General features: G+C 40.6%; 1 protein-coding gene across 4 annotated transcripts in view; it reads left to right on the plus strand.

Annotated features, from left to right (window-relative positions):
• Positions 1-26,101, plus strand: part of ccny (cyclin Y) — a 37,710-nt gene that overhangs the window by 7,175 nt on the left and 4,434 nt on the right. Inside the window, exons 2-11 of one of the 4 annotated variants that reach the window (XM_023412930.2) lie at positions 13,821-13,895; positions 15,271-15,291; positions 16,240-16,274; positions 16,414-16,437; positions 17,358-17,458; positions 17,614-17,649; positions 18,483-18,540; positions 18,955-19,074; positions 22,355-22,521; positions 25,434-25,596. In XM_023412930.2, the coding sequence (XP_023268698.1) occupies positions 13,821-13,895; positions 15,271-15,291; positions 16,240-16,274; positions 16,414-16,437; positions 17,358-17,458; positions 17,614-17,649; positions 18,483-18,540; positions 18,955-19,074; positions 22,355-22,521; positions 25,434-25,596 (800 nt within the window). The remainder of the gene's footprint in view (positions 1-13,820; positions 13,896-15,270; positions 15,292-16,239; positions 16,275-16,413; positions 16,438-17,357; positions 17,459-17,613; positions 17,650-18,482; positions 18,541-18,954; positions 19,075-22,354; positions 22,522-25,433; positions 25,597-26,101) is intronic. The other 3 variants (XM_023412932.2, XM_023412931.2, XM_023412933.2) reach the window with 3 other exon arrangements.

Genomic DNA, 26,101 nt, shown 5'->3' on the forward strand with positions numbered 1-26,101 from the left:
TTATCTAATCTGTGTATGTGTATGAAACTTTGTTTATCCAGGGATAGTGGGTTGAAGACAAATTGAAAGCCCTGCTTAACAGCTAGACCTTGAGTCATATTCAGAAATTTCAGACACATGTTGACATCTGGCAGCTGACCTGTGCAACCGCAGTCCTTTACTCAGCATTACTGCTGGAGAAACTGTGGTTAAAGTGCTCGTAGCTGCTAGGAAACCGAATGATTTCTGATGTATTCCTCTCAACCTACAACTCTCTCCTCATGTTTTTGTGTATGGTGGTTGTGTTTAGGACTGTCTGTACTGACAGGACAGCTACAGTGTTTAAAACAGGAGACAAACTGGAAGCTTGCTCTTAGCTGCCAACCTCTTAAGCGCAAGAGCTGCATCAACTTGCAGATAGCAGAAGTGGTTGCGATTGGTTGCAAGATTCTGAATCATGTCCTCTCACAGTCATTGCCTCATAAAAAACTATTCATCTACTTGACCACTTCTCATTTATGCTCACAAAAGCCAGTAATTTCCCAGAAGGAATAGCAAATCATTTCAGAGGGAACAGTTTCCATTTAACAAACAAATGAACTGATTTGCAGAATGTTGAATGAAAATGCAATTGGCTGTGACAATCTCATTCTGGTGTCTCGTTTGGCTCGACTCGGCCCACGCTGGGGGAGATGAATCTACTGCCCACAAATTACCTGCTAGTGTGTTCACTCATAGTGCCCCTGTTTCCTGAGAGATTCACATTGTAATGGTCTTCTGCCAGTTCTGATTAAGAGATGGGAGGAGACCGGTGGATCACACATCGAAAATACTCATTAAAATAAGAGAGGGTGTCTCTGTGTGAAGGATATGTCACAAATTCATTAGCTTTCATTATTATTCAGTTGTAACAACAACCAAGCGCCGCATATGTAGTCTGTGATATGAAATCCATCTTGTTTGCAGTGCAGTGATGAAGAGTGGTGCATGAGAGGTGCAGTCCTCAATGTGGTTGATCAATTGAGTTCACAGTGAAGTTCAAAAGTTGACACTCCACATCTGCAGAATAATGCTCCCATTATGTGAAAAGCTTGAAACTTAAGTCCAGTTTTCCTTGGACTTGGCTTTGATTTGTATTCATAGAAAAAAAAAAATAATGGAAAGCAAAGTTTCACAAATGCATTTTAATTAGGGCTGCACAATTAATCAGAAATATAATTGAATTTGCAATAGGGCCAAGTGCAATATCCAAATAGCAGGAGCTGCAATTTTTCTGATAAAGATAAAATGTGTCACATCATTGTTGTGCATTGTTAGCACCATGAGAATTGTGGTGCTACAGAGATGCCCTGGCCTACAAATCATATTCTCCAGACGTAAGGGAACATGCTTGTTTGGTGCAAGGCCCAACAAAAATCATATCATGATTTTGAATTTTTTTTGGAGTGAAAATGAAATGCAGAAATAACCATTCCGATTGCAATCGCAACATCTGCCAAAAATAATTGCAGTATGATTTATTTTTTGCATATGTAGCAGGCCCTAATTTTAATCAACATGAGAGGGACACTTCTTCCCTCAAACTGATTGACATTTTGGAGATGGGTAGTACATTATGACAGAAGTAAATGCTGAATGTGTATGTTGAATGTCAGCATTTCATAAGTTCCAGCCATTACCACACAGAGCTATTGATAGGTGTGTTTGAAGTCAGCCCTGGGTTTACCCTCATGGCTACTGTTAGTATTTTGGTCAGAGGAAGTTGATACTGCTGAAAAGAAAAAAACTGATTTGTGTAATATTATGTTTTGTTTGTTTTCGTTTTGGGCCATCAAAGTGTTAAACTCAGGCTTTTGCAAGATGGCTGTGTTGTAAAGTGTGGGAATGCCACCAGTCTTTGTGATTCAAAGTCTTCACTTCATTAGGAGTGTACTCCCCAAATCCAGAAAAAAAAAGAATCAGTGAATGCCCATGGTTGAGAGTCTAAGTAGATTCCCATCAGTGCTCTTGAATGGTATAATCAGAAATCAGCTTACATAATGCGGTCTGTCTAGTTGCTTGCTGAAGTGGTGCTTCCATCCGCGTGCACGCTTGGGAACGGGACTCGAGAGATCATTTGGGCACAGCTGTCAGCATGCCACTTGCATTACTGGCAAATTTGCACTGTAAACTGCCATAATATTTTGTCTTAATTTGAGTGGAGAGGACGGAGACACCCACATTCTATAAGACAGATGAGGTTTACAGGGATAATCTGTGCGACCATGTTTGACCTTACTGAGCTTTTCACAATAGGATTTAAAGCAGAGATTTGCATTTATTACCTCACATCCTATTCTGGCTAAATGAAAAGGACAAGAGTGAGTCACGGCCTTGACTGAAGTCCTTGAGGAACAAATCTGAACCAAGTCTCAGATGGTTTGTTAAAAGTAATTACTAAGGAAAACTCTAAAGCTAATGGATGGTGTTATGCTATCCCTTTCTCTTGCACACATTACCGCCACCTGTTTGAGCCTGAAACAGCCAGATACACAAGCAGTGTTTTTACCTGCCTCATTAGCCACAGATGAAATACTCTCGTGCAAGGCACTTAACCTCTAAAGTGTTTTAAAAGTAAAAGTCTGGAGAGAACAAGTGGAAGAAAAAATTGTTATTGTAATGTTAGTGATACAAGTCTAATTTTTTTCTATTTACTTTTTAGTTTTTTTTCTTATTTTTTTCAATTTATAAAAGACTCTGTGGGTTTTGATTTGGTTTTATTAGTTAGGAAACTTTTCTCAGCAAGTAATGGAGCATAAAATCTTTCAAGTTATCTGAGAACATAAACTCAGAGCAGTTTATGTCCTTTGAAATTCAGTATTGTCAGTGAACAGCAAAGAGATCAATCATTAATCTCCTTAAATCAAACAGACTTTCTGGATCACAGTGGCATAATTAGCTGTATTTCAAAGCACTGCTTGTGTCTCAAGAAATTCAACATACAACGATCAAACTCAAAGTTAAACCTCAATCAGGAAAAACGAAATTGCCTGCTGCCGTTTTTCCAAAATTAGAGTGCCATGCTGACTAAAGGCAACAGAAGGAAGTGGAACTGTAGAGATTCACACATCCATTCTCATGACATCAGCCCTACAGCTGCAGCTGCTGGGTCTTTCTGCATAAACTGCACTGTGTGAACGCAGTGGCATACAGTTTTTCCTCTCTGCTTAGCCGGTAAACTGTAACCCATAGGGTGAATTTATTAACAGCGGAGACCCTCTGCAAAGGCTTCACTGTAAAGCCTATGTTAATGTAATCTCCTATTAAACCTCAGCGTTTGAAACCAAGTTAACACACAGGTAATTGAGAAACAGAAATAGCTGCCTAACTGTCAGTATCAGTCTGACGTCTATACTGGAAGCAGTTTTCATATTTCATATTTGACACATTGACATATTAACACCAACATGTGCTTTGAATTCACATGTGGGCTTTCATGTGACTCTCTTGTACTGGTAATTACAATCATACATCGCTCTCCGCGGGTTGGAATAGCTCATTCTGGTGCAGCAGGGTACAGTAGTGAGTGTTGTTGTTTATGGTGGCTCTAGTGGTGTCAGGGCTAATTTAGCCTGCTAACTGAGCATACAGCCATCAGATGGGACCACTGGAGTTGCTGCTGGTGCTTTGGTGCTTTGGTGTGGAGGTAATTAGATGCTGCTGATTGGCTGTTGGAAGTCGACCTGGACGGCCAAGTCTTGGCACAGCAACACTTGACAGCCAGCAACAGATAGACTGGACACTGGTTCATCACAATGGTTTGGTTCTGTGTAATTATGGTGCAGATAATGTGCCATCTGCCACTTGTCACTTATAAAGAGGGCTGGATAAAATGTGTTATTTTTCATTGTACTTTAAATCACAACATTTAGGTTTTCAGTAATTTGATGCTAACCCTGAGTCTGTTTTAACCACCCAAATACTGTATGCATATGTGTCTTTGTGCTTCACTAATAACTAGTGTGTGTGTTTGTGTTTATGCTGATTTCCTCGTGTGTACATGCATATGCGTTGTGTGGAAATGTAAACACAGAGTATGACAGAGCTTGGCACAGATGGCCTTCCTGTCATCCTCGGCTCCTTCCACAGCTTGGTACCGGATGAACCCTGCAGAGATGAGAGAGAGAGAGAGAGAAAGAAAGAAAGAAAAGAGATTTAAAAAGGAACTTTGAGAGCAGCATAGGGTGGTGGCAGGCTAATGCATCACATCTGAACAGTTTCTATTGTTATCAAACATATTTGTAATATAGATATATCTCACCTTAAAAGTCCCATATCGTGAAAATGGGTTTTTGTGTTTTTTATAAACTCAGATGTATAAAATAAAAGCTTTGAAAATATGAAGTGGCTTACTAATACCACTCCTTTATGCCCCCCCCAGCTTTAAAAGGCAGTAAGAATTTGATTCGGTTTCCACTTCAAAATCAGATTAGCAGTAGACATTGAGCAGCGGCCTGCAGCGGATTCGTCTGTGGGAAGGTAAGACAGTATAAACAACCTTGCGTTGGTAACTGAAAGTTAAGGACAGAAAGTTTTGGTAGCAGTTGTGTTGGAGAAACCCAACAGAACACAACATTTGGGCCGTCTTGAATAGGTACCGCTTGGCCAACAGTAAACTGGCTGAGTAGTGAGTTGTTGAGCGGCGGTGTGGCTGCTGTCAGGGCAGACAGAGGGGTGCTGATCGGCACAGAGCTGGGTTATAAACTGTCAATGTAGCTGCAGCCTTTTAGATTGAAAGAGAGCAAGAGCATGAAGCTGTTATAGTAAGATGTGCAATGTGACTGGCTCTGATTTACTAGCTGCTGAATAGTGGCATTTTCCCTTTTGGATTCTTTTGTACTTCATTATGTATTGAAACATAACAAATGTACAGAAATGATATGGATCCCTGCTGGTGGTGCATGGATCATGTTGTGCAGGGTTGCTGGGCAATGGTAGGAGAGGGCTGTGAGGGGTAATGTTTCCTTTTTAAACATTACATGTTTGACATTTTTCAAACCCTCCAATGCAGTTGCCCCTGATTGGCCATCTCTTGCCCACCTATATGACCCAGGTGCCTGTTCACCCATCTGCCCCTTTGCACCATTATTGCACCATAATCACCCTCTGTGCATACATTGATTGATGTCATGACAGTGCTTTGCCAGAGCCTGTGCTACTTGTCCGTGGGTTTATGTCTGTGTGAGTGTATCTAGAATTATAGTTGTGAGATTTTTCAGTATGTTGGACAGCAGGGCTTGCTTGCAGTTTTACCAAACTCTGACTCTTACCACTGTCCCTGACCCCAGAGCAGTGCAAAAGTTAACCTGGCAACTCCCACAGGCAAAGATTTCCCTAAAGTACCTTTCCAGCAGAAGTTGTATGACTTAAATTTCTGCTTTTCTAATGGTCTGGTTATGATGCAAAATTTGAGAAAATCTATGTATATATCAGCTTTCTGCAAACAGCTTCCGACGGTGGCACGTTTTCACTCTCTGTCCTTCACCCTTCATCAAAAGAATGACTTCCTGTCATCATCTCTAGGGCAATGTGTGAAGGTGTGCACATGATGAGAAGAAAGAAATCAGTGCAGTGGTTTCTTTATCAGTGTTGTGTGTTGTATAGTGTCACCGCATCATCAAACACAGTAAGACTCAGCAGTTATTAGTACAGTGTAGTGTACAAGCAGGTGGGAGAAGGAGAGAGAGATAGACAGAGCAATAGAAAGGAATAGAAAGACAGCGCGCCCAGCTGTCTGTCTTTGCCTTTGATGAGCTTGCCTCTACCATCTGAATCGTTTCAAGCCAGCGTTGCCTAGTTACAGCGAGCGGAGGATGCAGGGATGGGAGGAGAGAGAAAGAGGGAGGGTGGGTTTAAGGCTGTCATCAGGGTGTAGAGTAAATGAGCCCTCTTCCTGCTCATGGACTCTTCAACCCCTAACATCCCTCACTCGCTTCTATGTCTCATTCTTCCTCTCTCTCTTTCCTCCTCACCTCTCTCTGTCTTTTTCTTTCTCTCACACATACACACACATACACATGCACACAGAACACATCAAAACAGAGTGTTCTACTTTGAAGGGTGGGTATCTTCACAAATATGGATCAGATGTTTTGAACTGTGCTTGTGAAATCTATATTGTGTATATGATATGACAGTAGGTCTTTGGAATAAGGCTTGTGGAATAGCATGGATTTGAGTCATAAAGTGTCAGCTGTTGGGCGGCAGTATTTAATGTCAGACAATGAAAATCTTTGGCTTCAATTATAATCCCTTGCGGACACGTACATGGACAGGTGCGGATGCATTGGTGCCCTTGTAGAGTAGTTTCCTTGCAGGCTGGCATGGACACAACAAATTGCTGGCCACACGATCATCCTTACAGAGCCTCCATACTTCCTCTGATGATGAAATTTACATCATGTGGACCTTAGTGGACCGTCGCATAGGCGTGGATGTGAAAAGTATAACACTCTCTGAAGTCTCAATGTCATCAATAATTCTTCACTTTTTATACATGCCCTCAATACACAGATGGAATTCTAAGTAATCGCTGATGCTGCATTGCTATTACTTAAAACCAGATTGTTAGACCTAAGCGCCTGGAAAAAAACTACAAGTTACTGGCCTCGCTAGATGAAACGTCATTAACAATTTGGAGTTTAGCCACTCTCTTTTTGCTTTTGAAACCCCTTTTTTTTTTATTTGCATCTGTTTGTTCCTGCAACATCATTGACTGATTCTTCTTTTGTCCTCTTTGTGCATCAGTATAGCTTCCCAGCATGGACTTATACAGAAAATATAACTGCTGTACAGTGTTGTATATTGTCTCTGTGCAACAGTCATGGTGCTCTTTGCCTTCTTTGGGAACACTTTTCTTTTTCGTCACTCCTCTTCCCTCCCCTGTGCTATTTCTTTTCAGCTTCACCTAATTACAGCCATCTGTCGAGTGTAAAAGTAATCAACAGCAGTGCTCCACATCTGACACATCAGTATACACGGCCAGTTACACTGCCAGGAAATGTCGCTTTAACAAATCACAGTGATGGATTGTAGGAATTTGGGACTGGGTGGGTGCTGTAATGCAGTCCTCCAACACAGACCTGTAAGGCTCTACTTTATTGTAGTTCCTTTCCTCGTGTGAGTCCAGGATGTCTTCCCCTCTCCGAACAGGATGTGGCTGTGCAGGGGAGGTCTGGTGTGTTTGTTTGTTAATGTATCCATGAAACTGACCTCTTATTCATACTTACTGTGGCTTTCTTCACAGTAACAGAATATGTTTTAATGTTTTCTAAGTTTCAGTCAACTTCTGCGACCCACAAGTCAGTTATGTAACAGACAGATAATGTCAAGCTCAGACTGAAATAATGTATCTCAGCAATTTTTGGATGGAATGCTAGGACATTCTGTGCAGGTATTTGTGATGCCCAGAGGATGAGCCCTAATGACTTTGATGTTCTGTTGGTTTTTCCTTTTGCACATGAAATATAGTACAAACAGTCTCCTAGTGCCATTACCTGGTCAACATTTTAATTTGTCCATATGTCCAATTTATGACTAAATTCCTGTAAAACTAATGATACTTCCATCAGCCTCAGCTGTGCTTTGTCTTTTAGTAGCAATCAGCATATGTTTGCATGGTAACATGCTCAACATTGCAAACTTAATACCTGCTATGAGTAACCACAGCTTCACAGAGACTATTTATCTCGTTAGACCATATCGTTTGTAACGGATATAAAAGCATTGTGTTTGACAATCCTGTCATTAGATTTGAGAATACACACGCCTGATTTAGCACTCCTGAACTGACCAGATGTAAAAGTGAAAGGGAACGTTTTTAACTCAATCCTGACTCTTCTCTTTCTTTTTCTAGTCTGTGGTATTTTTACTCTTCTTACCAGTGATTTTCACCGCCTCTTGACTGGCTCAAAATGACACAACATTTTCAAACAAGCACAGAAATGCAGAGAAATGAAGAAAAAAAAAAAAAAAAGCTTCTTCTCAGCATTTTTTGTTCTCCAAGTAATTCACTCAAGTGACACAGCAACACTTCCTACAAATGTTGTCAGGCCACTGTGGCGTTTACTTACTATTGACTAGGGTTGCAAAGGGGCAGAAAATTTCCGGAAAATTTCCATGGGAAGTTAAGCTTGGGAATCTTGGAAATATTCCATATTGGAAACTTTCCATGGGAATAATGGGAATTAATGGGAATTTAGGGGAACTAACTGGGAATATATTATATATATATATATATACATATATATATATGTTTATTCCACAGGCTCAAATGTGTGCCTTCAATAGTCTTTGTGCTTCAGGCTCAAAAGTGTGGTCCAGTCTTCTAGAAATCTTCTGTACATGTGATGGAGGCATGCACAGTGCCAGTAGGGGGTGTGGTCTCCTTAGCCATGCAGTAAGCAGTGTGCTCTGTGCATGTGATTGAGGAATGGCATGGATATTCAAGTGTATTTGAATGGCATTTGTTTGTTTTAGTCAAGATTATGCTAAAATATACTTTCCTCAACTATATTTAAGTTCCCTTCCATTTTTAAAAAAATTCCCAGAATTTCGCAACCCTACTATTGACTGCGTTTAAATTATTGTAATATTGCACACATATGTCTCAGATATATAGAAGTGATAGAAACGAGTATTGATCTTCAGCACAAGAACATCTGTGAATTATGTTTTAATGGTGGACGTTTTGGTATGATGGTCAAAATCAGAGAGCACACTAATGAGCATAGCTTTCATTGAAGTCATGGAAATGGGAATGTGTTTTCTATAGCGTTATCTCAGCTCATTCCCCTCCATCCTCTTGTGCCTGCTGGCTCTTCTGTAATAAAACCTCAGCTCTTTTCCTCTGATGTGCCTGCATCACTGCACAGAGTTTGGCAGATGTCTGCAATCAGTGATACAGGGGTGGTTAAAGCTGTTAGAGAGAGTTGTGATGGTGTTGCTGGGTGTTGTTACATTGGTGTGTGTGTGTGTGTGTGTGTGTGTGTGTGTGTGTGTGTGTGTGTGTGTGTGTGTGTGTGTATATGTGTGTGTTAGGTATAGAGGAAGCTAAAAGGTGACTGAGTCTAAGTGTTAGTTTTTCATTTATTTTGTGTCTCCACCATGAACCCTGTCTCTTTTTTGGATTTTACAACAATTAAAGAAACTAGCAATTTAAATGCCATTTTTTGTGTGTGGTGTGGATTTAGTACTAAAACCTTATAACTTATAACTGACTGTAACCATTCCTCAATGTAAACAGATGGGATAAATCTATTAAGGTGATTCTCAACAGAAAAATCTTACCATTACAGCTTTAGCTCCTTATCACAAACGCTTTTTAAATTAAAACAAAGCAGCTGTGTCATAAAGTGGTAAATGCCATGATGCAGATAACATACTTTCACAGAGGTGCAGGGTTAGTGCAACAGCAGAGCTCATAATATTTTACAGTCCACACCACCTGTGCTCTTAACTTTTTGAGATCTGCCCTGCCCTCTGTCGCACATTCACAGCCTGTGCTGTATTCACTAACAGTGGCTACTGTGCATAATGGCTCCGTCCTCTCTCTTTGATTTCCCACTTTCCTTCATTCTTGTATTACGAGACGCACACACACGCACACTCTCATACAGAATGCTATCAGGACCAGCTCAAAATTTCGTGCAGTGCAGAGGTCATAGAGATTGCGCTGTGATAAGTATTAGATGAAAACAGTTTTGCTTTTCAGCTCAAAACGATACTCTAGATAGATAGATGTGATCCAAGGTGAGATTGAGAGTGAGTGAAACACTGGCCCAGTGGGGCAAAAGCTTAAATTGTTCAAGGTAAATCCATATTACAGCTGTTCTTAGATACTTGACATGCAAACTGAGGAACGCTTGGCTTGGCTTTGCTTTGCCCCATACACTTATCAATAGAAACTATTTGGTAAAATACCACATAATACACCAGTGGTCAAGTGCATTCCTTTTAACTTGTCTATTTTCAGACACCAGTTACATCTTGTGCTCTTCTCTCAAACACTCACACATTACAAGATGTGCTGCGTGCTTCTTATCTTAACCGTGTGGGTGTATTGTTTGATAGCATGCTGCTGACAGCCAGGCAGTGCTGTGCTGTGCCATCTGGATCCCCTCAGGCTGGCACTTCAGCGGGGCAGCCAAAAACCAGCAAAGGGCTTTCCTGTCTGGGCTGATGTTGCAACCCGAGGCGACCCTCATGACAGGCCCCGGGGGCGAGCGGGCAGAGCGCCAGCTAACTGCTAACCACACTAATACAGATCTTCCTGTTCACAGTGTAACTAACGGCAGTTGGTTGCAGCTGGTTGTGGTGCATATTTCAGGGTTTTCGTGGTTCTGAATGAGGCACAGATGCCACCTCAACTACGATTTACTGAACCTTGATTGTTTTTTTCAGTAATAATAAGACAATTCAAACATTGGCCAGGTACTACACCGATGCCGGTGACCTTCTGGACACTGAATTAGAATTAAATGTAGGGATGTGGGCTAAATAAATATTAAAAATAATAATAAATACTATGAATTAACTTTAATCATTCTTGATTTCACAAATTCCAAAAACAGATTCTTGTTATTCTTGTGATGTTGTTATTGTTGAGTCCAGATCCATATATAACCAAACAGGACTCGCGCATTCGTTTGATGAAGTATGCAGGATAACAGATAAAGTTCAACACGTCTAATTTATTAAACTGCAGGGAGGTCAGTGTAGCTGCTAACTGTAAAGCTGTAGGAGGGGAAATGAGTTGAAACATCTCAGTCTTTAATGAATGCATAGAGTTATGTTCATTCTTTGAAAAAGTGAAAGTTATTGCCATTAGTTATTACTGGCAGTAATCTGAAAAAAAAAATTGAATATACAAAGGCATATTGGTTAAAAAAAAGTAATGAACTATGGGTCATGGATGGAAGTGGATCCACTTGTGAAGTCATAAAGATCCCCACCATGAATAAATGCATATGGAAAATAAACAATCACATTGATTCAGGCAACCCCTTAGGAGTGGGTGATATGGGTAAAATTCTTTATTATCCTGTGTTATTTTATTGCAATTAAATGATCAAAAGTCAAAGGTCACTGTGACCTCCTGAAACATGTTTTTGGCATAATTCTTGAATTCATACTCTAACTTTGACACAATTTAACCCAAATGTTTTAATAGGATAAAATGATGATCATAATAACACTTATTCAGTGAACATATTTCCTGCAACTTGACAGTATGGCAGAGGTATACAACCGCGAGGCGGTGTTTCTACTTATCATGATGGATTTCCTTTGCTTGAAATGGAACATGGGAATGGTCCTCTGGCTTGTATAAGGGAAACAGGCAGAAGTGTATTCATTTATCAGAAGAAAACTGCTGCGGCTGTTTTTAGTGTTCATCTCCTTTTTGATTTTGTCCTTCATTTTTCTATATTATAGGTGTGTTCTGTTGGGTTTCTGAAGTGGTGGAGGTTTGCACATGTCGGTCTTAAATCCACATACTGACCTATTCCCTCCACTCTTTGTTTAGCCTACCTCCCTAACAATGTGTAACCACCACCCCTTACTTCATTTCCTTTCTGCTTCCTGAAATGCAGGAAGTTGGGTGTAAGTTCTTCTACCCCAGGTTGGAGCAAGGGAGGGAAAACTGGGGAGGGTACAACCACACCAGAGGTCACTGACACCAGTCATGGTGAGGGACACACCCTGGGTCCGTGGAGAGGCAGCTTCCTGTCTTAAAAAAAAAAACGTTACATCATCAGAAATTGAGAAAGCAGTGATACTAACTAAATTATTTCAGCGCATTTTTAGAGCAGGGATTTCATGTGACACAAAACACAATCTCAGCTTTCATCAGTCATTTGTGTCTGATGTGTTGCAGATGTTTGTGTGAGCGTGCAATCAGTCCGGAAGTGTGTGCAGCATCATTGACCCACCTTCAGTTGTCCTTCGCTGCTCTTTGCTCGTTCCCACACACCAATCTTTTATTCAGCACCGTGTGTCACTTCCTCATACATCATGGCACTGTATGTGTGTGCGTGTGTGTGTGTGTGTGTGTGTGTGTGCGTGCATGTGTATGTGTTAGTGTCCTTTGAGGCTCTTCAAGTGGCTCTCCAACACAAAAAGACAGTAGTTCAAAAGAGTATGGACACAATAGCGGTGGCTTGTATGAGTAACCTGTAGTGTACCGAAAGAGACTCTCACCCCCCCCAGTTTCTCTCTGACCTTTGCTCTCCAATTTTCTTTTATCATATCCTCTTCTCTTCTCTTCTCCTCTCTGATCCTGTCTTCTCCCTGTCAATCACTTTTCAAAACCGTCACTCTCATGTCTTCATTTTCCACTCTATTGCCCTCTTTTCCCTTTTCTGTCTCTCTTCTTCTGTTTCTGTCTCACAGCATCTGTTCCTCTTTCTCTCTATTAGTGTACTGGGTGTTGGCCTTTTATGACCATTCCGGTTTCACTGACATCATCCAAAATACAAGGAAGCTGCTGGTGGGGTCACCACCACCACACACTGCTTGTCTACATTACATTTTTATTTAGTTTCTTCCCAGGTTTAGATGATTGGATATGTTGTTGTAATGTTACATCCCTATGTTATCATTCATTTTAATGTTAATGCTTATCCCAGCCCGGAACACGATAATGATCGTAACCTTGTGTCAACAAATGTTTCATCTAAGGCTTTTCAGGATATTAAATCAACTCACCTGGCTGCCATAAAACTCATGCAACATAGGGGGTATAATACCGATCCACTGTGTGTAGTATGAACATGTTGTCTGCAGGCTCAGGACTCAGGCAGAATACAGTATAAAAACCAACTAAATCACAACTTTTTTTGTAAAGTTGTTTAAAATTTAACAATAAAAACTTGTATCTCAACACAATTTAGCCAATGGGAATTAATCAGGGTAAAGAACCGTCTTCACCGGGAAAACAAAAAAGTAAATCGAGGCTGTTAGAAGAAAGATGTTGATAGAATATGTGCGTATCAGTTTAGACATATTATTTTACATGCACCGCATGTAATTTTCGACTTTATTCGGACATTAGTCTTATATCTCATTTCAACCTACTTTAAAAAAGTAAATTCACCTTGCTGACATCTTGTGTAAGGAAGCACCTGGTGGCACAGAGCTGTACCTGCAGCATTCAGTGTCACAGGCAGGAGATAGATGTTATCAGCTCTCAAGTGCTCAAAGTGCTCAGCTTTTTTACCTGTGATTTATTGCAGTTTCTCTTCGCAGCTACTGTCTGATGCGGGGGTTGATCCTAGGTGGTGTGTACGTGTGTGTAGACAGGGATCTAAAACAAATCTATACCTTTCTGCTGTGTTTGTTTAGCACATTGATTTACAAACCGCCGTTTACGCAGCGCTGGTGCAGAAAACTATCGGCTGACGGATTGTTTTTCCATTCAGCTCAGTCCATTAAAGGAGAGGCGGTTAACCCCTAAACCCAATACCACGTCTTTAACCTCAGAATGGAAGGTTTCACTCCACAGTGTGTTTTAGTTACACTGGTGAAACATCATGGTCGGATGATGATTATATTCTGTCAAATGAGCCTGACAGCAGTCAGTTTTAGTTGTTGGGGCTCTACGGCTCCGATCATCTGCTGCTGTACATACATTAAGAAAATCATGAATTAGTTCAGCTACCGAACAAACAGTTTGCAGACTCAAAGTGAAATTAGTTTTGTACAAAAGATGTATCCGGGTTTACACAGTATGCTGTACAAAAATCAGTTTGGAATGAATCTATAATTGCCTGTGACATTTAAGTTTTCTTCTCTTGTTTTTTCAGATCTTCCCATGGAGTATAATCCCTCCGATCATCCCCGGGCCAGCACCATCTTCCTCAGCAAGTCACAAACTGATGGTGAGTTCTACTCTATTCTGTTGGCATCTTGCATTTCTTCAAACTCTATCTTTGAAATGTCCTCACTCCTTGATTTGCAAACAGTTGGTCTGTCAGTGAAGCAGTATTTCTATCAGGAATGCATATGACCTGCTCCGACCAGGTGTGTGTGGTCTAATCCAGAGTGAAGAAATGTCCTGTGTTGTCTAATACTTGCCTGTGTGTTCTGCAGTTAGGAACACATTTAGATGCACATCAAAAATAAGAATTTAATGTGACTGACAATGGTTTTAATGCCCATAAGGAAACATCTGCATTTACGAGTGATTCTTACCAAAATGTGTCATTCACACCTTTTTGAAGAAAAGTGAAATTATACATCTAATGCAGTGTTAGTACCTTGAAATGGCAAGTATGAACTAGTTTGTTACAAAATAAGTAAGACCCCTACCCTAAGTTATGGATAATTGTGCATGTCAAACTGCTTCCCCACAGCTTTCAAATTATGTGACTTGAATCATTTAAACAGTAATGTCGCACACACGCTTCTCACCACTTTACATGACCTAACTCCCTCAGGACCCCTGTCCCCAATATTCCTCTCCATAAGTTTTGGCCCCTGATATACTCAGTGTGCCTTTGACCATGCATGTTTTTGTCAATTGATGTTGGCCTCAGTGGTGTGGCACCTGTTGACTCAAAGAGCAGCCATGCCATAAGTGGCCGATTGCACATCAAGCGATAAGGCAGCTTGCAAAGATGTATCTTCAAAATTCAAACTCATTCAAGTCAAGAGATGACTCCTACTTTGTGGTAAAGCAAGGTGTTTCATTGATGCAGAGAATTCCAATATGCAGCTACACAAAAGTACCCTTGACCAGCATCCTTTTATCCTCCATAAAGACTCCAGGCTCCTGTGAAAGCTTCACACCAGTTGCCTTTTCGTTAGTGTTTTGATCATCTTATGTATCTGTCGTCAGGCAGAGGGACTGTCTGAGCCTGTGAGTGACAGCAATATCACATTTAATCAAGTGAGATATGATGAAGTTGTTCTTTGAGACCACCTTTCAGTGCAGAAGTAATCTCTTTACTGTGAGGATAAGCGGCTTAATATTGTTCCATTTACGCACTCTGGAGAAAAACTGGATCAGCTGAAAAGCTTGTAGCCTGAAGGCTGACATATTGATCTGATATTCAAGGCTGATTCTCCACGCTCTTTTATTAGCCTTATCAAGCTCTTGAGTGAATGTGTGCTGGCCTATTTTCTCAACGTATTGCACATTCATACCAACACAGGATGACACACAATATGGGCAGTTTTGTAAACACTTGAGAATCCATTGTGCATCTGTGTCATAAGTAAACATAGAGACAACTTGGACTTTTGTTTTTTCAGTTGCCGTGCCCAACAAGAGAGGTAAGCATGAATGTGTGTGGTCTCAGTAGGCAGGCAGCAGTATGCTCACTGTGTGTTTGGGCTAGACACTTCATGTAGTCTCAAGCTTTATTGTATTATTGTACTTGATCTGTATTGTCATCTGTTTGCAGGTGATGTGTCTTTGCTGCTGAGCTACTGATATTCTGTGTGTGTGTGTGTTTATTTGTGTGTGTGTCAGAGAGGTGAGAGACAGACAGTACCAGGATGAGAGGTGCCAGACAGCTGATGACGTCACTGTGTGTGACGCTGTGCTCTGCATCTGTGCCAGTTGTCTTTGCCTTCCTTTTCCCCTCCTGTGTTTTCCTACATCAGAGCGAACAAACATATACACTTATAGACACACATGGATACACAAACAGACACCGCACTGACACACAGCTGTGTGTGTGTGAGTGTGTGTGTGTGTTATGCCATATTTGGAATTACACCTCTCATCCCGGTACAACAGCTGTATAAAATGAACAAATCGTTACGTCCTCTAAGCAGAATTAGCAAATGAACAGATTCTTGTGAACAGAAAGAAAATAGATGAGCTCAAATGACAATCTGCACTTGAATTAAAACAGTCAGTACGCTTGACTTAATTTGGACTCACATAGGGCCAAAATGATGAATGGATTAATTAGTTAGCTCACTCTCATTCCCACACATTAAAAGACAATTTCCAATGTATCAGGGGAGGAAGGCATTTGAGTAAAGCATCAGCTGTGTGCTGAAAGTGCTTTGCTTTGTTTAATGCACTGTAGTATAATTAGAGGAAAAAACTGTTCATCCAATATCCTCTCAATATCTGTGATGGGGAACTTTAACCCTGGATAAATGCTGCTCCCTGTCTGTCAGGGCAGTGTACTGCACTGACACTGAGTTTGAAGTGTGTGTTTGCCGCTCACTACAGCACTGACACCTGTCCCTCCATCTTTCTTTCAGTTCGAGAAAAACGGAAGAGCCTCTACATCAACCATGTAAGTAAGATGAGGGACATTGTGAAAGAGTTAGTGAATGTTAGTGTCATTATTTAACTGTGAAACGATCTGCTCAGTTAGAATTGTGGTAATTATAATTGTGCAGATGGTAATTTTAATGTCTTGTATTTTTTGCAAGTTTACACACATTTCGGAGAACAAGGTAAAGTCCTGAGAATAATCCTTAAAAATTATCCAACCCATTGTCCTGCACCCAAACCCCCCTCCCCCACAGACTCCACTTATAGTCTTACTCCCAGATGTACTTCAATGCCATTATTCATATAAAAGTAGTAGAAATTATTTCATCACATTATGGTGTAGTTCATCTTTGCCCATTACCCCCTCAAAATATGCAATTTCAGTGATGAACCAGTAAGGTTTTTATCTGAAAATAATAAACATGTTTTTTTTTATTTTGAATAAATTGCAATTATTCAGTTCCTGGAGGAAAGAACTGAACTATCCACACTTTTGCATCAGATGACAAGTTCACCTGAATAGTTAAATATAAGGGAGAAAACAATGTTTCTGAGATTTTTATCATCAACAATACATTAATGCTTTTAGAACACTTGTTCAAAAATTCACCATGAGAAAATAAACCAGAACAAAATGAAATTAAAGGACAATTCTGTTCTTATGTTTTTTATATTTATTTTTATAGTTATTTTATTTAATTCCCAGTGAACTTGACCGTTTCAGTGCACTGATGTCATATTTGACTATAAAGTTTATTGGCCAATATATCGATATCGGAATTTATTTTACTCCCTAATATCGGCATCGGCCCCAAAAATCCAAAATCGGTCGAGCTCTACTAAATAGAAGTTTGGGGGTTTGTCTAAAGATGGACTTCACCATAAATGCCATTGCCGCATGCAGCCATGTCACATGCTGACTGAGGTCAGACAGAATTAGTTTGTGAGCTTACAGGTGCCGTACTTTCCATGGCTGTTTACAGGCGTTTTGGCAGGTCTGAGTATGACAGAAATAGAGATTGACATGTGTGTGTGTGTGTGTGTGTGTGTGTGTGTGTGTATGTGTGTTTGTATGTACTGTATTTTTGTTTGTGAACTCCAGCATCATCCAGGCCCAGTGAGACGGAAGTACAGCTCATGTTCCACCATATTCCTTGACGACAGCACCGTCAGTCAGCCCAACCTCAAATACACCATCAAATGGTAACTTTATCTCCTTTTCTGCCAAAGATGGAGTAGCTCATTGTCTGATAATTAATTTCTTTCAGCATTGAGGAGAAGTGTTGTGGCTCATTTTCCTATTATCCCAGTTTTATTTTGAAATTAATTTTCATTTCTCTTTTTTTTTGTCTTTACAGTGTATCCCTCGCAATATACTACCACATAAAGAACAGGTATGATAAGTGTTTTCAGTCTTTCATTCAGGCTGACAGACAAAGCCAAACTTAGCAGAGAAAAATGCCCCTTATGGCTTATGTTGAAGGTTACATCCACACTACTACAGTTTCATTTTAAAACAAAAACAATCTCCATCCATTTATTAGCTCCAAATACTGGGCATTCACGTGCCAGTGTAAACAGGAAGCGGACTGTCCACTCTGCATTTGGGTTGTCCAGTCCAGACTACAACGCAACCCTGGAATTTTCAAACTAAAACGGGTCCTGCAGTGTTTCCAAAAGTCTCCATTTTAGGAGCTCAAAAACTGCAGAGTAGTGTGGATGTCAGGCGTGAAGTAGCAAAACAAATGTGTTTTAAAATTAAAACGTAGGGTTGATGTAGCCGAAGTGTCAAGCTCTTTAGATACTCCATATGAAGCACGAGTGAACAGGGCATCGTTTTTCCAAGAAATATATTCTTGTTCAGTGCGTAAAACAATGGACCTCCCAAGAACCACTCATACGGACAGATTTATTCTTAAAACATATGTATGTATGAGTTAGTTAAGATTTTGTGGCTTTCACCAATTTTCTTATTGGTGTGAGTGAAATTCACAAGCGGTCGAGACCTGTCATATGCAATCAGTATCTATATTCACTGTAACTGGCAGGAATCTGATGTAAGGCAGTTGTTTGAAGTGCAGACGTGTCCCCCATAAAAGGCTGATTGAACAGGAAATATTTTAGAGGGTAGATGAAGTCGTGTTTTAAATGAAATGAGTTTCACACCATCTGTTTTTTTTTATTTCTTTCACACTCTGATGTTCTTCCTCTCCGTTTGTCCTTTCAGAGACGTCGACGGAAGAATGCTGTTAGACATTTTCGACGAGAAGCTGCATCCGCTGTCTGTAAGGCCTTAACTGAAGATAAATTTCCATTACGCACACGCTGTAGAGTTGTCAGGATTCATCAACAAGACAAACCACACAAACTGATGAGCAGCAAATAAGCCCACGCAGATCAAACAGTTGGGAAATCTGTCTAGTAATCTCTGGAGCCATCTGGATCATTCGGATGTATTTTCAGTTGAATTTTTGCAGGGTTTTAATCCAAGAATTTACATAACCACTTTGCCCGATGGTCCATATCCAAAGCTACAGAGCACTCCATTCAAAATGAATACTCATCTATAAGCAAAAGTCTCAGCTAGAAGCTTGTATTTCCATTGTGGTAAACAGTCAGATCAAATTTGAACCTTATGTTTTGGTGTTTTGTTTTTATTCCATTTCACTGAATGTATTGTGATTATTTATTCATTGTAGAAGTCTGAGATTCCTGCTGATTATGACAAACACGACCCTGAGCAGAAGCAGATCTACCGCTTCGTCAGGACGCTGTTCAGCGCCGCGCAGCTCACCGCTGAGTGTGCAATCGTCACACTGGTGAGTGTATGCATGTGTGCGTATGTGTTTGCGTATGTGTTTGCGTGTGTATTTCAGTGCTCACACTAGGAGGGAGTGTTGCTTCCAGATTTTCTTTTGTGCTGTCTCCGGGGACATTCACTCTTGTTTCTGTTGCCATCCATGGACTGTTTTCTCCCATCTATTTTTGGACCTCATTTCTTCTTCTGGAATCGTATGAAATGTTCAGTATATTCCTCAAGAGGTTGTGTTCCCATAATTGTTGAAAAGTTAAGTTCTCACAGCAGAGAATAGAAAGAAGAGGAGGAATTATGACAAGTTTGGTTTGATCTGTGTACTTTCCGCTCAGAACTGTGTAACGTACAGTTCGTCTGTGTCTGCAGCAAGCATACAGTTTGGACTTTAATGTACATTAGGCTTTCCCTCCAACACTTATGACATCATGCAGTGCTCACTTGGGTTGAAAATGTGAAAAACAATGTCAGCGGTTCTCCACCTCATATCTCATTTTCCTCTTTTATTTTTCCTCCACCGGAGAGAAAAAGTTTCTATAGCATATTACATGTGCTTTCTGTTCATCATAGAGCGATTAGAAGCATTAAAAAGCTTTAAATGTAGTAATTAGGAATCTTAATATGTAACTATGATGTTTATTATATATTTATTTATTTAAACAGTTGGATGGTTGGATTAAAATATGATTTAGATTTAAAAGTGGTAAGTTTTAATCCTTTATTCAATCGAGCTTTACTTCCTGTTTTACCGCTGTATAAACTAACTTAAAGTAAAACTGAATACATAATAGGGTTAATTAACATACTAACATTTTTTTTAAATATATATATATATATATACTTTTAGGTGCCAAGTTCACTAGTAAATGAAACCCCCCCCCCCACACTCATCTGCCCAGAAACATCTCTTTCCACACTTTGTCGCTCTTGCTGACACGTGTGTCCCTGGAGACTGGGAAGCGTAGGGTTAACATGAACGGCCCAGTATTGGGTTGCACTGCTTCCTGACAGTTGCACAAACGTGTGAACTGCATATATGGGTGGATGTGCATTTGTGGCCAGACTAACTGGAAAGCAATGACACGGGCATACTGTACTTATGACATGACCGTGTTTGTGTCTCGGTGTCTGTGTACCGATGGTCTTCAGCAAAATGTCTTAGCATTTTAAGTATAAACTCCAAACCATCAGTAACCATATGCATTTCTGAGTAACAGTGTATAGTAGTTAAAAACAACCACCAGTTGGTGATGAGATCAAATTGATTCCTCTGTTTAACTGAGTGAGCCATAAACTTCAAATCAGGTGTCTGCTGCTTTGGTTTCCCATTGGTATTAATAATAGATGTGATGTAGTACTCTTAAAGGAGCAGGGTTACTTTTTAAGCACAAAATCTCTAGAAGTAACAGAAACGTTTAGTAGTATTATGTTGTTTAATCATTATCAGACATTTTCATATGACAGTTTTTTATCCAGTAAGAACATACTCTGTTTCAGAAATGAGTCTCATCCTGAGCTCAAAGGTTTATTTCACCTTTGAGCTCCATGGAGACCAGTTGATCTGTGTAGTAGTAAAACCTTATCGGCATTATTTGCCCAGGAATCACAACATTAAATCATTTGGCTTTAATCTGGTTGCTGTTTGCCAACCACACTGCCTCTATATTCTTTGTTGTGCTTGTATAGTTTTCTCTCTGTTTGTTGTTGCATTCATATCATTTAGCATGTGGGCTGGCTCTCATTTCACGCGGGCTGTCTTCAGTGTTTGCCGCCTGCTGCCAGATGAGTGTATATGTGGTGTCTGTTGGCAGTCTCTGGGCCACAACAGAGATAGGTTAGCATTGCCTGCAGGCACGGAGCCCGACCCAGCATGACTTGTCCAATTAGCCACCTGAGCTGTGCGAATGGGAAAGTCAAACCAGGCTGCAAAATAGGATGAAAGAATATTTTCATTTCTTTTTCACAAAATCACACCCTTCTCTCTGCCCCTCCTATTGTCCAAACCACAAGGGACCATTATATGTCAAGTAATTACATAGTAATGATCCTCTAGCACATGACCATTTACTTTCTAACAGTGTTCTTGGATTCTGCCAAGAATTTTAAGTCCCATAATACTGACAGTTCTGCCACTGTGCAGATTCAGACAGAGTTATAACAAGTGGAAAGCACAGCATGTTCCACTCTGCCATAAAAAATACAGCATCTCTGCTAACCCAATTACACTGCTGTCCTGTCAGACTTCAACTCTGCTAGTTTTACTGTAAGGGCTGTGAATTCAGATCGCTGTTGAGACTGTGGTAAATTTCACTCATGGAAAAATGAAGTCGCTAATTAGTTATGGAAAAATGAGTGTAACTACAAGAATATGATGTAATGTTTGGATTAAAATCATTGTTCCAGATTTTTAAAAATTGCATGTTTAAATTGTCAAATGCTAAAATATTACAACTGCTAGTAATACAAAATCATAGATTGTAATATAAAACACTTAAGTTAAATATGTCAAAGAATATAGATATAATTATTAATATAAATATAAAGTCTGAACATTTTTATGCAGCTTTTTTGAGAAAACTCACTACAGGTTCCTTCTGGCAACAGAATGTAATAGAATATATTCTCTCATAGGGTCCAACAAAATGATGATCAGTGGATCAGAAGGATGAGCTTCTGTCCAATTATTCTAGCTTGTAAGGAACAGGTGCCTGCGGGTTCGGTGTGCTTTGTGATCTGCGCACAGTGGGAATTCTGGCTACTCAAAGAGAGAGAGAGAGAGGGAGCGAGAGAGAGAGAAATGGAAATGGGGCGGGAGGCAGAGAGATGGAGGGGTTCGATCCACATGGATATTTTATGAACACGCTCCAGGGAAGATTTCATCAGCCTCTGACATCTTGTTATTGTGGTTTTTACCTGGAGGTGAAGTAGGCAGGAAAACACAAAACAGCAAAACTAACTCTACCAAGGAATGTAGACACATGCTACTTACATAGGAAACGGATTGATGTGTTTTTTTTATTATTTCATTTACTTGAAATGAAATACACTGATAGACAGTTTAGTGCATTGACCCAGCCTGTTGAACATTGTACTGATTAAACCAAAGTCATGACCCAGTTTGACCATCTCTCGTTTCACTGCAAGACCTTCTTTTATTGTTGTTCTAATAATGTGTTCAATCTTTGGGAAGAACAGGCTTCTGTCATGTGCAGTATAATCGTTTTATCTTCAAACTTAACTTTGAAACTTTTAACGAGATACTTACATGTGACACGTGTTTGTCTAAGGTGTATTTGGAGAGGCTCCTGACCTACGCCGAGATCGACATTTGTCCTGCCAACTGGAAGCGCATCGTGTTAGGAGCCATCCTCCTGGCATCCAAGGTGTGGGACGACCAGGCGGTCTGGAATGTGGACTACTGCCAAATTCTCAAGGATATCACTGTGGAGGACATGTGAGTCGCTGAGAAAACGCTCACAAAATTGCATATTGTTAATATGTAGGTAGTCGAAAGGGAACTCAAATGTAATGCACATACAATAGAAAGGCCTATAGATTCAGGTCAGTTACACTAAGCTGATCTTTCTGTGTTATGAAGGTGGCAGGAGATATAAATTAAGTAATTCATGACCTTTAGAGCCAACTTTTCATTACTCAACTTCTATTGGGAACATAAAGTAAATTGGCTACAGCTGATATTTCACATAATAGCTTCCTGGTTCTGTTTTTGTGTTGAAGCCAAGAATTATGCTGCTGGTAAATGCTATTAACAGGCATTGGAAAAAAAAAAAACACTAAGCATCGCACTCTAATTCAATTACAGTAAGGACTGAGAAAACACCTAATTCTGAGGTTTTATTTCTGGCCAGAAATGCGCTGCACAACATGTGCTTAGTTGGAAACTGGGTGGTATTAGAATAAACACATTATCAGTAGGTGTGAAACCAGCTGAAATCAACAACAATCGTCTCTCTTTCTTTCCTGTGGAAGCAGTCTTCTGTGGCACGGTGCTGCAGTGATCTTGTGATTGAAAGAACCGACTGGAGAGGTTCCATCACAACAGCTTCTCTCAAAGGACAAAAAAAAAAAAAACATTAAAAAAGCGGCTTGCGTGGGAGGTGCAGCTTCACATGACTGAATATACCATACGAAGGCTTAAATAAAATTTGCATATTAGAACATACTGTAGCATATTTTCTGAGATAGTAAGAAACAGTTCAGTGAGGGGTGAAGAACCCCAGAGAAGAGGCAACAGGAGTTAACAACCAGCTGAAACCAGACCTGTCTAGAGGATACGGCTGCCTCCACAAGTCTTATTGTGTGTGTGTGTGTGTGTGTGTGTGTGTGTGTGTGTGTGTGTGTGTGTGTGTGTGTGTGTGTGTGTGTGTGTGGTGCTTACAAACAGAACTTAAAGGCATTCAAACCACATGTGTATGTATACCATCGTAAATTAAGCTTATGTTCCCAGCTTGAGGGCGTTAAGTTGAAGACAGATGGGCCATGGATAGGATCTGTTCACATTTATGCAGCTCAAAACATAATGATTATTTTATTATCGATTAATTAGCTGATTGGTCTTTAAAATGTTTACAAAAAGAAAACCGAAGCCGAAGTGAACCTTTTCTGTGGGGTCCAAAACTGCAAGATATTCAGTTTACTTTGGAAAAAAAAGCTGAATTTTTATTGACTTGCTTCAGCTCTGTTTGAAACAAGCATTCTGACCTTACTTGGTATCTTGCTTTCAGCCATTGTTATTCAGTGTTCCTCTGTACTACTTTACTTGTCTTCACCCCAGCTTGTGACAAACAGTCAGGGTTTTTCTGTGCTCAATATAGCCTGAGTTTGTGGGGTCAGCCGGGGTTCAAGAGGTGCTGAGAGTCACTTGTGTGGTGGTCTGGACATGCTCAGGTCCACCTCATTGCCCATTTTGTCCGGCACTCTTGACTGTGATCTGTTGTGGCTCGCAGACTGGTTCTTGAGCCAAGAAACAGTATGATAGAGGATCAGGACGCAGAAAATACAGTCTATCCTTTGTTAGAAGAAGATTTATTATCCGCTCTTCTTGCATCTTTCTCTATAAATAAAAGTCAATAATCCACAATATCGAGTCGCCACGTTTATTAGTCCCTCAGAAGCTGACAATAAGAGATACACTTACTGGACATCGACTTAAGGGGTCTCTCTGTAGCAAAGACTTCTGAAGCAATAGATTGAATAGTTTTTTGATTAGATTAAAAATGCAATTGGACATTGCTGTGTGTAATATTTAATGAGTACTCAAGACGGGGAGGAGGTTTCATGAGCATGAGGAGCCAACACTGTCCTGTACCACATCCGTCTCAAATCCACAGGAATGGTTGGATTAATCTGAGGGGGAACACGATACTGTAGACGTGTTGCCACTGCTACAACCTCTGACCTGTGCTACATTCTCACTCTTCTGCACCGGTGGCTGTATATTCTCGTCCTTGGGCTCAGATTCACTCAGCCGACTGACTGTAATCCACCTGTGTGGGACGCTTTCCAGTGGGAGGAGCCTGGCATGTGCTTCTGCCGCACGCCCGAATGGCAGTTTACTGGACAGTGACTCAGTGTTTGACCACAGATTTCCTCGGAAGATCAGTTTTATGTTTTTTAAATCCCTGCTCTGGAAGCTAGCCTGCTGAATTCCTCGTAAAGTAACTGGAAGAATTATAGAGGAGTGGAGAAACCCACAAAGAAACAGATGAGAATAGCTTGAATGAGTGCCACAGCCAGATAAAAAAGAAGCAGTATTATTAGGCAGAGTTTGGCTACACTGGAGTCTAAATTTAGCTCGTCTGTTGCTGCACGCCTGTAAATGTGCATGGGTTGGGGAACAAAGGCGAGGAGGAAGAGATGGATCTTGCTTCTTTTGCAGGTTACCATGCAAAATGAATCGGTCATGACTGAAAAGAAATAGATGAAAGCGGCTGTCATCGCGTTGCTCAGGGGATCACAGAGCGTGAGGAAATGCATGACAATAGCATTTTCAAGATGTGGGATTAATATTCTTTCTCGCACATAATGCTCAGGGCTCCGTTGCTGTTGCGTTCCCTGTCGTTATGAAGAAAGCCTTATGTTTGGTGGGCGTACTGGGGATTTACTCAGTGCTTGTGCATTGGCACTGTACATGAGAGGTTAACACCCACTGTCTGTAATAGGTGATGGATTTGCCAAGATGGTCTCATGAGTATCCTCTGTCTCCTCTTCAGTCTCTCTGTGCAGGAATTCTTTGTAGACATGGTCGAACTAATTCTGTTTGAATCTCACTCTTTGTAAATATCTTTTTTTCAAGCATTTCTCACCTCACGCCTCCTCTCTTGCTCCCCCCCCCCCCTGCTAAAGGAATGAGCTGGAGCGTCAGTTCCTGGAGCTGTTGCAGTTCAACATCAACGTGCCGTCCAGCGTCTACGCCAAGTATTACTTCGACTTGCGCTCCCTGGCTGAGGCCAACAACCTCAGTTTCCCCCTGGAACCTCTCAGCAGGGACAAGGCCCAGAAACTAGAGGTGAGTAGTACACGCACAGGAAAGTGGAAGCAGATTTAGATTTTGTTGAGTCCAGGTCATACAGAAAAATTACAAAAAAACAAAAAGTCCAATTTGGTGTTGCCTAACAATGAAGCAAGGCCATCTGCGTAATTAGTATTTTTGAACAACAGAACACACATGCACACAAAGCACAGTTGAGTGAAGGATAGGATGCAAGGCTATGTTGCTGTGTAATTAGCTTCTCTGCCTCAACATCTGTCTCTCCCCTCCCTGTCCCTCTGCCTCACTCCAGTTAGCGTTTGAAACACATCTCAGCCACAGCGATGGAGCTGGCGGATGCGTCTGCCTGCTTTTTTCTCTTTTCATCTAAAATAGACCACAGCAGAAATGTTGACATTTCAAAGCAGCAAAGCACTGGTTTAATTAACAACATTAATCATGCCTTCATCCCATCCTGTTTTCCTTGCAGTGTGCATGATATCTCACTTGTAGGGCTTTCTTATATGTTGATAGATTAGAGACA

This window comes from Seriola lalandi, unplaced genomic scaffold (assembly GCF_002814215.2).
Source record: "Seriola lalandi dorsalis isolate HSWRI2012SDOR001 ecotype SW California unplaced genomic scaffold, Sedor1 jcf7180002054494, whole genome shotgun sequence".
NCBI lineage: Eukaryota > Metazoa > Chordata > Actinopteri > Carangiformes > Carangidae > Seriola > Seriola lalandi.